Genomic DNA, 15,160 nt, shown 5'->3' on the forward strand with positions numbered 1-15,160 from the left:
CCCAAAACTCTCCCCACAGCCTTTCATTCATTTCATAGACCCTATCACCACACCCTACAACCCCATGACTTACCCTATAGACCCCCTAATCATGTAGCCCCCCCAATAGACATTATCACTCTCCCCACATGCATCATTTACCCCATAGGCCTCTCGTCACCCTACAGGTCCTCCAAACATTATAAATTCCCCGTAACTCACCTTGCAGCATCCATCACTTACCTCACAAAGCCCCATCACTCACCCCACAGATCTCCAATTACCCTACAGATTTTTTATTACTCATCCTACAGACCACCTATCCTGTACCCACAGATATCCCTCAACAGACCCCATCAGGCATCCCACAGTCTCATTAAACTCATACATAGATTTTCGGTCGTAAAACAAATGGATACTTGAGGAATTTTGAGATGACAAAGGATGAATAATAAAATGGCAGATACCTACAGACTGGCTCCAGGTGACCTGTGCAGAGCAGGACTTCGGTTCGAATCCTAGTTCTCTGCTAGAGCCTATAGTATAGATTTTTGAGGAATGCCTCACTACTGAGGCCAAAACCATACATTATTTTCTCACCCTACATCCATTACTTCCTCATTGTTTACTTAAGATATGCTGGCCTCCTTGCTCTTCCTCAAACACCCGGGGGACCCCCACTTTCATCTGTTGCACTGTCTACTCTGTGCTGCTATCTATCCCTTTGACCATGAGCATGTTTCTCCCTGACCTTCAGTGCTCTGATCTGTAGAATGCTAATAATAGTACCTACCTCAGGTTTTTTCTTTATTAAGGCATCATTGGTACACAATCTTAGGAAGGTTTCACATGAGCAACATTGTGGTTACTACAGTCCCCCCCTAATATCAAGTCCCCACCATATACCCCATTACAGTCACTGTCCAGCATAGTAAGATGCTATACAGTCACTGCTTGTCTTCTCTCCTATACTGCCTTGCCCATGCCCCCCTTATATTATGTGTGTTGATCATAATGCCCTTAATTCCCTTCTCCCTCCTTTCCCACCCACCCTCCCCAGCCCTTTTCCCTTATAGGGTTTTTATGGAGAGTAAATCTATATATGTAGACTGGAATACACTTTGTGTTTGCTGAATGGAAGAATAAATAAACAAATGAAATGAATTCTCCCCAGGACTATGGCAAGGACCTCCTTTTTTATCTTGATTCCAGTATCTTTCTATCTAAGGCTCTCTCCACAACCAAGACAGAGAGGCATCTGACCACATCATACTCCCGTCTGAAGCCTATGATCCAGTGCCCTCAGCATAGACTGCAAGCTCCAGCTAGTGTGTTGCTCATCCCACCCTATGATAATTTTAATGAGAAGCACATTCAAACTCAGTTCGCATCAAAATCTGGCAATGCTGTAAGAAGTGTTTTCGACTCCAGCAGACAGGACAAAAACCCTCTTTGGCTTTCAAAAAAATTCCCCATTATTTATACTTTCCAAAAAGTAGGTGTCTATTTAATATTAATACCAAGGCAAAATTAGTTTAAAACACACCAAAATAGAACTGAAGGCTTATCTTGAAAGTTAGTTTCTAGCATCTATACAACACTGCAACAATAGCTGAAGTCCAGGCATTTTACAGGACTCCTTTGTTAGATATTACATTTTTTCGTTGTGCTATGAAGTGAGGAGCATGCCTTTTGCATTTTATGACGCTCCAGATTTCTCAAAGTCGTCTAAGGTAATGTTCAATCATTCAGCCAGTATATAGTGGGCACAAACCATTTGATAAAAGTACGGAACCTGAACGTGTTGTGAGGATTAAATAAAATGAAGGCAAACTTTAAAAAGCTTGGACCTCCAGAGAGCATTAAAAAATGGCTTTTTTTGTTAGATTTACGTATAACATGCAGACAGAAACTGCAAAATTCCTAAGTGTACAGCTTCATGAATTTTCACAACGTGTAAACTACTTTTTAAGAGATTCCAGGAAAAGAATTCTTTCCGTTCAGCGGATTCACTTGAAGCGAGGGTCGCAGGCCATTGAAATAGATATCATCTGTCAGCAAAGGCGTAAGGCAACTTGGGGTGCGGTGTGGTGTGGGGCCTTAACGTCATCGCGCAGCAACTTCCTTTCCCCGTCCACTCCACTTATAGGAAGAAGTCCTCACTTTAATACACACCTAGGTGAATCCGGAAGTAAACTGCCCAACCGAACCGCGGACTAGGGAAGGCGGGGCCTCAGTGAGCGCCTGCGCACCGGCTCAAGTGAGGCAAAGGGCTCGGCTTTGGGGGGCGGGGCTCCTGGCAACAGCGTCAGGTGCGCATGCGCAGAGGCGACAGCCGCCCTCAGGTGGGAAGGGTGCGAAGGGGACAGGGTCGCGTGGCGCCCTCTTGCGCCTGCGCCCAGGCGCAAGGTGGGGCTGCTAGCGCGCGCATTCTGGGGTTCCAGCAGTGTTTGGGGGGCTACTGTCAACCTTCACCCTGAAGCAGGTGGCGGCGTGATGGCGACGGCCTCTGGGTGTTCCGACTTGACTGGCTCTGGAGCGCCCCCTCCTGGTGGGGGAGCCCCGGCGGCGGCGATTGAGGAGGAGGAGCGAGAGGTGGTACGGGTCCGAGTCAAGGTGAGGCAGGCGGCCGATCGGTGCAGGGGAAGTCCGTGGCTGTCCTAGGTTGGAGGACGGGACCTGAGATTTGGGGTGCTTCCTGAGGGGTGAGGGAAGAGTGATGGGGGCTGGGGGACAAGATGGACCTGGGAATGCGGGGGCAGGGCCTGAGGGCGTGGGGACTGAAAATGGAGTAGGGCTGTGGAATTTATAAGGGTAGATTATGGGTAGAGAGGAGGGGCTGTAGGTTTGGGGGAACTTAATAGTTGAGTGGGGCCCTGAAGAATGACGGGGGCTGCTGCTGTCTGAAAAGGAGGTGCTGAAATCAGTTAACATATGTGTTAAGAGTACACTTTTGTGCAGGTCCCCGCCCTGAATAAGCTGACATGCTCCTGGGGGAGACAAACAGTTAAATAAATGAGATACTTCGGACACTGGTGAATATCATGAGGAAATAAGAAAAAAAGTTCTGAACTAGGGAGTAACTAGGCCTGAATAAAGGAGTCAGCCACCTGCATATGGTGGGGAGGGGTTGGGAGTGGAAGCAGGGGAACAGCAAGGGCAAAGGCTGGGAGGTGGAATGAGTTTGGCATATGCCCTGAGGTTCCCATATTGCTGGATCCCAGAGAGTGAGAGGAAGAGTGGTAGGAGGTGAATCAGAGAGGTAAGAAGGGGGCAGATTGTGAAGGGCCTTTGGCGTGTACTCTGAGTAAGAAAGCTGTTGCAGTAGTTGCAAAGCAGTGATGGTGGCTCCAACTAGGGTAGGGGCACTGCAGTGATAAGAAGAGGGTAGATTCTGGAGAGAAGTAACCAGGTCACCTCAGTGTAACAGAGAAACCACTAAGGTGGAAGTCTGGGAGTTCAGAAAAGAGATGATGCCTGAGCTGTGAGTAAGCCCGTGAAAGAAAGTAGGAAGGATGTTCCAGATGGGCATCAGCACAGACAAATGCCTGGAGGCAGGATGTGTTCAAAGTAACTTCCAGCCGTTTGGTAGTACCAGAGTGTAAAGTTCAAAAAAACTGACTGGAGAGAGGCTGGCTGGGGTCCTATAGCCCACCTACTGAGGACCCTGGGGTTGCCTTTGAAGAGATTTAAGCACTGGATGTTGTAGATAGATGAGCTAGATTGGTTGCAACGTGGAGGACTGATTTAATAGAGGCCAGACTGGACAAGGTGATCCTGGCAACCATCCTTGAGGGGATATAGAAGGATTGGGTGCCTAGACTGTTACCGTAGCCTTCTTTTCACTGGACCGATTCTTCCTCCCTTGCCACCCCCACCAACAGTCCATTCTTCACAGAGCAACCAGAAGGATCCTGTTAAATCCTAAATCAGACCACATCCCTCCCCTGCTCAAAACCCTCCTCATTCAGAGCAAAAACCAAAGTCCTCATGGTGGCCCAGAACTCCCGTCTCAACCCAGCCTCCGCCACTTCTCTGACCTTGCCTCCTAGTGCTCACTCCGCTTCAGCATGGTGATATGGCCCCTGATGGCTTACCCTGTCTTCTCTCCCTAGAAATGTGAGAGCTTCTTGCCACCTGAGTTCCGCTCTTTCGCTGTTGACCCCCAGATCACCTCGCTCGATGTGTTACAGCACATCCTCATCCGAGCCTTTGACCTGAACGGGTAACACATGCTGGGGATCAACCAATGGGCCAGCAACCGCAATAGTGGTTGTTTGGCTTTTTTGTTGTTGTTTGGTAGTTTTTGTTGTTTTATTCTTATAAACAGTAATGAACAGTGAACAGCCACATATGCCTACCTTGAAATATTTGGGGAAATCTAGTCACAGGATAAATCCCTAGTAGTGGTATTGCTGGGTTAAAGATTGTATGCTTTTTAGAATTAATGAGTGTTTCCAAAATGCTCTACAGAAAGGTTTTGCCAATTCACCATCTCACCAGCAGCATAAAAAATGCCTGTTTCCCTCTCACACCCTCATACACTGGTTACTAGAAAACCTGGGACAATTTGCCAGCCTGTTAGATGAAAGGTGGTGTCTCTTGGGATCAAGTATGGTGATTATTTTGTTGTGATTGTTATTTTGCAAGAATACGTGCACATGGTAAATAAAGTAAAAGTACAAAAGGGATGGATAGGTAAGATGTTTCCACAGTTATCACACAACATACTTTGCATAGTTGCACAAATGTATCTGAAAAACAAATTCTTAGTTATTATTTGACTTCTTACATAAAAATATTTTGTGAAAAATACTACATATACAGGTTACTTTGTTTTTTGTGCAGTGAGAAGGCTGCTTCCCACTTTTATCCCTCAACTACCCTGTTACCCTCCCTAGAAGGGACCAACATTTTCCACTGCGACTTCCAGATATAAGCAGGTGTGTCTCTGTTTCTGTGTTTGTGTAACAAAGCAGAGATAAATGATCAGACCTCAGGCTGCCTGCAGTCTATGGCACAGTATTCAGCACATAGTAGTAAGCTGTTTTCAGCACTGTCTTCCCCTACTTCTTTTGGAAAGTGTCCTTGGGGCTTCCAGGGCCCTGGGACACTAAGTGCTGCCATACCTCCTCTGTCCAGGAAGAAGAACTTTTCCATTAGCTACCTGGGCTGGGATCGCCTGGGGCAGGAAGCTTACCTCTCCCTCCTGTCAGACTGGGACCTCAGCACAGCCTTCATCACTGCCTCCAAACCTTACCTGCAGTTGCGTGTAGACATTCGGCCCACTGAGGACAGTGAGTACCTGGTGCCCCAGGGGCACTGCTATGGGACCCACCCCTTCCCCATAGGATGACTCCCATCCCTTGCAATACACACCTTTACAGTAGGCTAGGGAGCAAGGTATCCTAGGTCCACATCCTGGCTCATTTCGTCACCTCATTTACTTCATCTCACGCTCTCTGTATAAATACATATAATTGTTCGCTGAATTATTTGCAGACATCGTGACACTTCAGCCCTTGATACTCAAATGTGTTTTTTCCAAGAACAAGGGCATTGTCCTTCAATAACCATGATACCATTACCACGTCCAGGAAATCCGACACTGGTATAATTACCTAATGTATGGTCCGTAATCATATTTTTGGGACCATGTCATAATTTATCTGTGTGCTCCCAGAGACCATCACAGGCAAGAATTGGGGAACAAAAACGAGAAGAGAGGAAGTGGCCGAGAGATCAGGAGAACAAATGAATGAGTGAGCAAGAGCACAAGCAAATAAAATATGGGTGCAGGATGAGTGAATGAATAAATACAACTACCATTATTATAATTGGCATTCTTATATTTACATATTATTATACCTGAAGCATAAGTTCTATACATAAAGTAGAGATAATGGTATCTCAGGGTCATCAAGGATGAACAGGGAAATTCATGTAAAATACCTAGAATGGTGCATAGATGCATAGTGAAATGCTTAAAAAGTATTCTCTAATAACAATAATTATCATACTGCATTTACTAGATAGCATATAATCTAGTATGTTATCACTAATGCAACATAACAATAGAGCTATAGTATTATATGCTTCAGTTATAATAATATGTAAATATAAGAATGCCAATTATAATAATGGTAGTTGTATTTATTCATTCACTCATCCTGCACCCATATTTCATTTGCTTGTGCTCTTGCTCACTCATTCATTTGTTCTCCTGATCTCTCGGTCACTTCCTCTCTTCTCGTTTTTGTTCCCCATTCTTGCCTGTGATGGTCTCTGGGAGCACACAGATAAATTATGACATGGTCCCAAAAATATGATTACGGACCATACATTAGGTAATTATACCAGTGTCGGATTTCCTGGACGTGGTAATGGTATCATGGTTATTGAAGGACAATGCCCTTGTTCTTGGAAAAAACACATTTGAGTATCAAGGGCTGAAGTGTCACGATGTCTGCAAATAATTCAGCGAACAATTATATGTATTTATATAGAGAGTGCGAGATGAAGTAAATGAGGCAAGATGTGAACAATTAGGGGAGCTAAATAAAAGATGTATGGGTATTCAATATATTCATCTTGTAACTTTATTGCAGATTTGAAATTTTTTTAAATAAAAAGTTGTGGAGTGGAAAAGATGGTTCATAGCCTCAAGGAACTCATGTGCCCACTTGGAATGACTGAGGCATTTTATCATCATCATCGTAACATATAAATAGCCGACATGGGTTGAACACTTGGGGCCATTCTACACACATATTGTTTATTCACTGAATTGTCAAAACAATCCTATAGGTTTCAGATAATTTTTATCCCCATGTTATAGATGAGGAAACTGAGGCTCAGAGAGGGAACAGGACTTGTCCATGTCACACAAACAGTAAATGGAGGAGCAGCATTTGAACCCAGGTGGTGGCTGAACTGGCTCCAGAGTCCTTGCTCTTAACCATTTGACACTACAAAATTTTGGACTTGTTAAGATTGGCAGCATTGAGAAAAAAATGACAAGAGAAAAAGAGGCAAGAAAAGAGAAGCTAGAGTCAGAAAGATAATGACAGACAGGCAGAGAGACAAATGGAAAGACACAAGAACCTCTGCCAATGAGTAGCCCTACATGTTTAAGTCAGTCACTTAACTAATTCCACAAGCCTTGGTTCCCTCACCTGTAAAACAGATACACTAGCACTATTTTAGTACATAAATAAAATCTGCTTGGCTAATAAACATGTGAAGAAAACCCCAAGTGTATCAGAGGTGAGAGGAATGCAAATAAAGCAGAGAAACATCAGTTTGGCAAAAAGACTTTTAGAAGTTATCTTTTTAAAGAGAATCACCTTTCCAGTTATTGATGAGTTAGTTCTTCTATTCTTAGTATATTTACCAAATTCCTGCATATACACAGGTTTGTTTCTGAACTCCTGATTCTCTTACACTGATCTCTTTGTTAAATCCTAAGCCAGTTCCATGTTGTTTTAATCACATAGCTTTATGATGTTTTAATGTCTTCCTTTTTTAAAATGTGTCTTGAATATTCTTGTACACTTACTAGTCTTTTCATATAATTGAATTAATTTTTCATTCCATTAAAATCCTGATGGGAATTTGATTGGACTTGCGTTTTTAAAAGAAACTCATTTTTAATTATCCAGTAAATACATTCTCTTTATTTAAAAATGAAAACATTTCAAATAATGCTGAGGTCTCCTGGAACCACTATGCATAATCTTGATTCTCTACCCTTTTGCCCTGCAGGAACTTTGATTTCCACTTTGATTAGTTTGATGTGTAACTATGCAGTTCCTTTATTTATTCTCATATATACACACACATACACAAATTTACCCACATACAGTGACACATAAGCATATTATCATTTGTATGTATGCACAAATGGTATCATACTCTGCATTAGTAAGTATCCAGTAGATGGAGCTGTTACAAATATTATTAATGGCATTCTTATGATCCTGTTTATGACTGTGAAAGCAACAGGCATGATGTGACCACTTGGAGGACCCAGTCCTTCTTTCTGGGAAGAAGTCAGTTTCAGTCACCTCTACAGGTAGAACATGACAAAGCCTAGACCTTCAGCCAGTTTGTAGATTTGTGATATGAATCCTCTTTCGGTCATATGAATCGCAAATATTTTTCCCAGCTTATCTTTTGTATTATGGCCTTGTTTATGGTGTCTTTGTTAATCCTGTCAAAAGTTAAAATTCGTATGCAGGCCTTTATGAGTCCTGAGTTTCTTCTCTTACTTTGGAACACCTTCCCCATGCACAGGCTTATGCAAGTATTCTCCTGCATTTTCTTCTAATATGCTTATTGTCTTTTTTACATATATAAATCTCTACTCTATCAACATTATGGTAAGTAGACCTAGCTTTAGTAGACCTTAAAAAATTCCAGATAGTCAGTTATACCAGCATCATTTATTAAATAATCACCTTCTCTACACTGATTTAAAATGCCACTTTTGTCATATACTGAGTCCCCATATGGTACTTGGGCTTATTTCTGGGCTTTCTGTTGCATTCCACCAATTGGCCCTGTCTGTTGCTATGCTAACAGCATATTTTTATCATAGTGGCTTTTGTGGTAAATTTTAATAAGGCAAGCACTGCTGTCCTCCCACTGTTCTTATTCTTGGTTCTTCTTTTTCTTAACTATTCTTAAATGTGAATTCTTTCATATGAACCTTAAAATAATTTTATCCAGTACCAGGAAAAACTCCATTAGATTTCTGATTGGCATTGCACAGAGTTTATATATTAATTTAGGGTTTGGCAAGTTTGACAATTTCATAACAAGGAGGTGTAGTACATACAGCATATGTTGTGTAATGCTACAAGTGGGGCCTGGGATAGCACCCCATAATGAAATGCTTGGATGGTTCTACAGAGAAATGAGTGCAGAGTCACACTTAGTGGGTTACATAAAGACTATCTATAGTCTCACATCAGAGCACGTTGTACCACTAGGTGAGTTTGTGCCTTAGAAATCCTTTTGCTTATTTTATTAATGGGTTCTTTCTTTCTTTTCAAAATCAATACAGAATGTCTGTCTTCTGTAATGTCTTTGGCCTTGAGCAGTGCTTTTTCTGACATTCACATGGGTACACTCACTCACCTTATGTTTGTGTCTGCTAGGTTTATCTTTAGGTTTCTTTGGTTTCCAACCTTACTTTGTCACCTGGTTTTCAGTGTGCTTCATAAAAAAAAATTTCTATAGCTGGATTTATGCTTTTTTATACAGCTGACAGTGAAATCTTTAGACTGCTTTTTTCCTACCAGTCTTTCCCATCATCCCTGGCCCTTAAAATGGAAGCTTTGGAACACTTGTAATTCTTTTTTATTTAATTGAAGTATTGTTGATATTCAATTGTATATTGGTTTCAAGTATACAACGCAGTGGTTCAACAGTTACCTCATATTATTAAATCCTCACCCCCATTAAAGCAGTTACTATCTGTCAACATAGGAAGATGTTACAGAATCATTGGCTATATTCATGCTACTACCATCCTCGTAACCAACCCACATTATGATTGAGAATTTTTGTGCCCCTTTACCCCTGACCTTCCCCATCTACCCACCCAGCCCATCCCCCATGGCAACCACCAGTCACTTCTCAGTGTCTATGAGTCTAGTGCTGTTTTGTTCATTTTGTTGTGCTTTGTTTTTATATTTCACAAATAAGTGCAATCATACAGTATTTGTCTTTCTCTGCCTGGCTTATTTTACTTAGCATAATACCCTCTAGGTCCATCCATGTTGTTGCAAATGGCAGGATTTCTTTTTTTATGGCTGAATAATATTTATTGTGTATATATACACAGTAGAATAGATTTCTAAAGCACATCTTCTTTGCCCATTCATCTATTTATGGATACTTAGGTTGCTTCCATAACTTGGCTATTGTACATAATGTGGCTATAAACGTAGAGGTACATATATCTTTCAAATCAGGGATTTTGTTTTCTTTGGGTAGATTCCTAGAAGTGGAATTACTGGGTTGTACAGAATTTCTAATTTTAGTTTTTTGTGGAACTGCCATACTGCTTTCCACAGTGGCTGTACCAGTTTACATTCCCATCAACAGTGTAGGAGGGTTCCCTTTTCTCCAAATCCTCCCCAATACTTGTTATTTTTTGTCTTTTTGATGCTAGCCAATCTAAGAGGTGTGAAGTGATATCTCACTGCGGTTTTGATGTGCATTTCCCTGATGATTGGCAATGTGAAAAACATCTTCTCATGTGTCTGATGGCTATCTGTATGTCTCCTTTGGAAAAATGTCTATTCAGGTCCTCTGCCCATTCTTTAATCAGATTTTCTTGGTGTTGTATGAGTTCTTTATAGATTTTATATATTAACCCCTTAATGGGTATATTATTTGCAAATTTTTTCTCTCATTCAGTAGGTTGCCTTTTCATCTTGTTGATGGTTTCCTTTGCTGTTTTCTCTTTTTAAGTTTCAGGCTATCATCTTTTCTTTATAGTAAATTGCTTATGTTTTAGGAGTCCTTATCTAATATTTAATATTTCAAACTCCCAATCACAGTATCTTTGTCATATTATTTTTAGCTTTATATATTAAAAACTGTGGCCTCTCACCATTTACCCTCCCTTTTGCCTTCCCCCACCTTGAGCCCGTACAGTCATTCAGTAGTCATTTGTTTAGAGAACTTCTTTGCTCTCCTCCAATAAGGTGCATGAGTTAGAGGGACTGTAATGATCCAAAAATCTTTCTTTGGCCATGATAGATTTGTACTGTCTTGGCTGGGTATGGAGCCCTTGGATGTCTGGCATTTCTTCTCAGTGCCCTATGAATGCCATGAGCCACTGCCTTCTTGCTTTGAGCATTGTGGAACAGAAGTCCATCACCAGTCTGACCTCCTTTCAGTTGTATGTACCTGCTCTTTTGTCTTTGGAAACTAGCAAGAGTTTTTCTTCATTTTTAGAATTTGAGCTTTTGACCACCATGTGAATAGAGTGGGGCAGGAGGCCTGTTGTATGTGCTGTTCGTTGATAAATCTTATTTAAGACTTGGTGAGCTATTTATTCTCCTCAGGGACATTTTTCCTCATACCTGTGTCATTATAAGTCTCCACCTGATCCCTTTCTCCCCCTGCATTTCCAGTATCTGCATATTAGGTGTCTTGGAATTACCCTACAGTTCTCTCTACCTTTTTACTCAAATCATCAAGCTTTTAGCTCTGTGCCTTGAAAAGGGGTTCTTCTATTTGGTCTTGCAGATCATTCATTGACCTTTGTTTGACCTGTTCAATAGCGTGACCTTCTTCATTTGACCTGGTAAGTGTTTTAATGTTTTAGACGACTCTGGTAGCTGTTGGGAGAGAGTGGGCAGAGGCAAAGGGGAAGCAGAGACTGGTTAGGTGGCAGTCTCAGGTGAGCAATGTCATGGTGCAGACAGGGTCATAAGGTGGAGAGAAGAGGTAGAATTGAAGTATGTCCTGCATGCAAAAGCTACGAGGCTTAGTGACATTCTGGCCCTAGGAGGTGAGAATGGGAGGTGGCAAGGATGTCTCTCAGGTTTCTGGCTTAAGCAACTAAACAGACACAGACACTGTTCACCCACTTGAGGAGCAGAGGGGGCAGCCATGTCTAGAGTGGGTCTTGGGCTCCGCTTTTGGACATCTTAGGTTTGTGGTGTGCTGTGAGCCATCCAAGGAGAGGTAGTAACATCCAAATGTGGCCCTAGGGTTTGCTTCCCCCTCAGCTCTTGTGGTAGAAGGTACAGTGAACTCCATGGAGTTCACAGCTGCTTAGGCACTATATTTGCCTGCAAATGGTTTGTTTCATATAACAGAGCTTGAAAGCCACTGGACACTGCTGTTGTCAGCTTAGCAGATCTGTGGGGCCAGGGCTAACATTTCTTAAGTCTCCCCAGTTTACCTTAAGTTGGCCACTGCCACTTCAGCCACCATATCACACTGGAGGTGGGAAGAAAGGATGTGATAGGGAGTAAAAAGAGAGAAGGGTGAGACTTCTGATATTCCAAGGGCCAGAACTGGATAAAGTCAAGCATAGCATTGTTTCCTCTGTCTAACATACATGACATACCTGTTTCACATTTACTTTCTCTGAACTCTGGGCTCAGGAGTAAAGTTAAAAAGTAAGGTTCAGATCCCAGCCCTACCAGTTATGGGCTGTAGAATCTTGGTACCTTACTAATTGTTCAACTTACTAATTGTTTCCAGCTTTTTGTTGTTTTCTGTAAAATGGGAATAATTGTGGTAATCAATACTGATTATGGGAGGGGGACTAGTGTGACTATAAGATTAAGAGTTTGGGCTCTCAAGATTTGGGCCCAGGCATCAAATTTCAGTTCTTTCACTCACTAGCTGTGAGGCCTTGGGCAGCTGTCTTCTCTTGACTGTGCCTATTTTGTCACAGAAAGAGTGGTGATAATAATGGTGTTAACTTATAGGATGGATGTGAATATTAAATGAGTTAATATCTGCAGAAGGCTCAGAACACTTCCTGGCACTTAGCGCTATGGAAGTGTTGTCTCATGTTCTCTTTATTTAAAGTTAAGCCCTTGTCACAGTGCCTGGCACATAGTAAGTGTTCAATATATATTACTTTATATCATTAAAATATTTCTGGTAGAGTCTGTCCAGCCATTTTGTGAGACAGTTATCACAGAAGAATCATTCATGGTTGGTTTTTGGGGTTTTTTTTTGCATGATTTGGATGACATTGGAAGGGGGTTGGGGTAGTTTTGCTCATTGCACTGTGGGTGGCCTGGCTTTGGTAGGAGAGGAATCTGACCCAGTGGTCTGGGGTTTCTATCCCCATTCTCATGTCACATCATTCTGTGTGTCCAGGCCCCCTGCTGGAAGACTGGGACATAATCAGCCCCAAGGATGTCATTGGCTCTGACGTGCTACTGGCTGAGAAACGGTCATTGCTGACAACAGCTGCCCTGCCCTTCACACAGTCCATCCTCTATCAGGTGGTTTCAGGGATGCCTGGGGCCCAGATGGGGTTGGAAAGCAGGGCCAACCTGGCCACCCCAAATCTGAGCATGCTGGTTGGCCACCTGTTGCTAGACTGCTCAGCTGATCAGTGGCTTCTGGCCCTCCTTCCTTCACAGGTGGGCCGCACACTGTCAAAGGTCCAGCAGGTGCTAAGCTGGTCATATGGGGAAGATGTCAAGCCCTTCAAGCCACCCCTGAGCGATGCTGAGTTTCACATGTACCTGAACCATGAGGGCCAGCTTTTCCGCCCTGAGGAGTTGCGCCTGCGGATCTATCATGGTGGTGTCGAGCCCTCCCTGAGAAAGGTGAGCCTCCTCAGCCATCACCAGATCCATCACTCCCACAGTTATGTATAACTCATGGTGCAGTGGACCACACTGTTGTGGGATGGCATGGAGGTATTCCAGGGCAGCATGCTCTCCTCAGGAGGGGCTAGGTGTCAGAGGTGGGAACATGGACTTTCCTGAAGGAAGACAGAGGCCCCAAGCAGGTGGGTGGGTGGTGACAGGGATACACTGGGGTATGGTGGCTCATATGTAAAACCTCAGCCTCATCCCTTTTTCCCCGACCAGGTGGTGTGGCGGTACCTGCTGAATGTGTATCCAGATGGGCTAACTGGCCGTGAGCGGATGGATTACATGAAACGCAAGAGTCGTGAGTATGAACAGCTCAAGAGTGAGTGGGCCCAGCGAGCCAGCCCCGAAGACCTGGAATTCATCCGCAGCACAGTCCTTAAGGATGTGCTGCGTACCGACCGGGCTCACCCCTACTATGCGGGGCCTGAGGATGGCCCCCACCTGCGGGCATTGCACGACCTCCTTACCACCTATGCTGTTACCCACCCCCAGGTGTCCTACTGCCAGGGCATGAGCGACCTTGCCTCACCCATCCTTGCTGTCATGGACCATGAAGGCCATGCCTTTGTCTGCTTTTGTGGCATCATGAAGCGCCTGGCTGCAAACTTCCATCCTGATGGCCGTGCCATGGCCACCAAGTTTGCCCACCTCAAGCTGCTGCTGCGACATGCTGACCCCGACTTCTATCACTACCTGCAAGAAGCTGGTGCCGATGACCTCTTCTTCTGTTACCGCTGGCTGCTGCTTGAGCTCAAGCGCGAGTTTGCCTTTGATGATGCCCTCCGCATGCTTGAGGTCACCTGGAGTTCACTGCCCCCTGATCCTCCTGAACATGAGGTAGAGCTCATTGGACCCCCCAGCCAAGTGGCAGACACTGGCTTTAGTGGCCACAGGGGGCGGCCTATACGACAAAGGCATATGCTGAGGCCTGCTGGTGGAGGAGGCAGTGCTTTCGATGATGCTGTTAACCATTTGGCCACAACCAGCAAGGGGCCTGGTGGCGGGGGGCGTCTCCTGAGACAAGCCAGTCTGGATGACCTCCAGAAACTCAGGGATAACATGGGCCCCAGGACGGACCTTCTGGTCCAGCTGCCCCACCCAGCTGCCCTCATCATCTCCAAGTCCCTTTCTGAGCCCTTGCTGAACTCCCCAGATCCCCTGCTCTCCTCTTCCCGCCCTGATTCCCCATCTTCTTCATCTCCACCATCCTCCCAGGAGGCCTCCCCTGCTGGTGACATGGCTGCAGGGTCCCCCTTGATGCCAGAGGTGTGCTCCCCACAAGACCCTGGGAAGTCCCCGCCACCCCCACCCCAACTAGGCCTGCCACCACCCCAGGAGTTTGGCCGGGGGAACCCATTCATGCTCTTCCTCTGCCTCGCCATCCTCTTGGAACACCGCGACCACATCATGCGAAATGGGCTGGATTACAATGAGCTGGCCATGCACTTTGACCGCCTCGTGCGAAAACACCACCTAGGGCGCGTCCTGCGCCGGGCCAAGTCTCTCTTTGCCGATTACCTGCAGTCAGAGGTGTGGGATTCAGAGGAGGGGGCCGAGGCTACAGCCCCATCTTGATTAGGCTCCCTCCAGCCCACCATCAGCCCCAGCAGATCTCCGTTCTTTGCCATGAGGACCTACACATGACATTCCACCACCTCCCTGCCTGTCAGCCCTAGACCTGTTGGGGCATAGGGCCATTTCTCCCCAGGTCTGAGAGTATGGAGCTCTGCTTCGGCACTGCCCCATGGAGGCCACGGCCTCTTTCTGTTTATGTTGTATGTTTTTAACAACTGAACTTTGCACACATCTAA

At 44.5% G+C, this 15,160-nt stretch overlaps 1 protein-coding gene across 2 annotated transcripts; it reads left to right on the forward strand.

Moving 5' to 3' along the window:
- The first annotated feature begins 2,288 nt into the window (after positions 1-2,288).
- TBC1D25 (TBC1 domain family member 25) lies at positions 2,289-15,160 on the forward strand. Of its 2 annotated transcripts, XM_017672462.3 has the most exons (6): positions 2,289-2,595; positions 4,095-4,204; positions 5,122-5,276; positions 12,841-12,968; positions 13,110-13,298; positions 13,566-15,160. In XM_017672462.3, exons 1-6 carry the CDS (start codon positions 2,476-2,478, stop codon positions 14,922-14,924), a joined length of 2,061 nt encoding a protein of 686 aa, XP_017527951.2. In that variant the 5' UTR covers positions 2,289-2,475; the 3' UTR covers positions 14,925-15,160. The 2 variants fall into 2 exon arrangements, with proteins under 2 accessions (XP_017527951.2, XP_036852217.1); XM_036996322.1 differs by lacking the exons at positions 2,289-2,595; positions 4,095-4,204 and adding an exon at positions 4,212-4,270.

The sequence above is a fragment of the Manis javanica genome, chromosome X (genome assembly GCF_040802235.1).
Source record: "Manis javanica isolate MJ-LG chromosome X, MJ_LKY, whole genome shotgun sequence".
In the NCBI taxonomy this organism is placed as follows: Eukaryota; Metazoa; Chordata; class Mammalia; order Pholidota; family Manidae; genus Manis; species Manis javanica.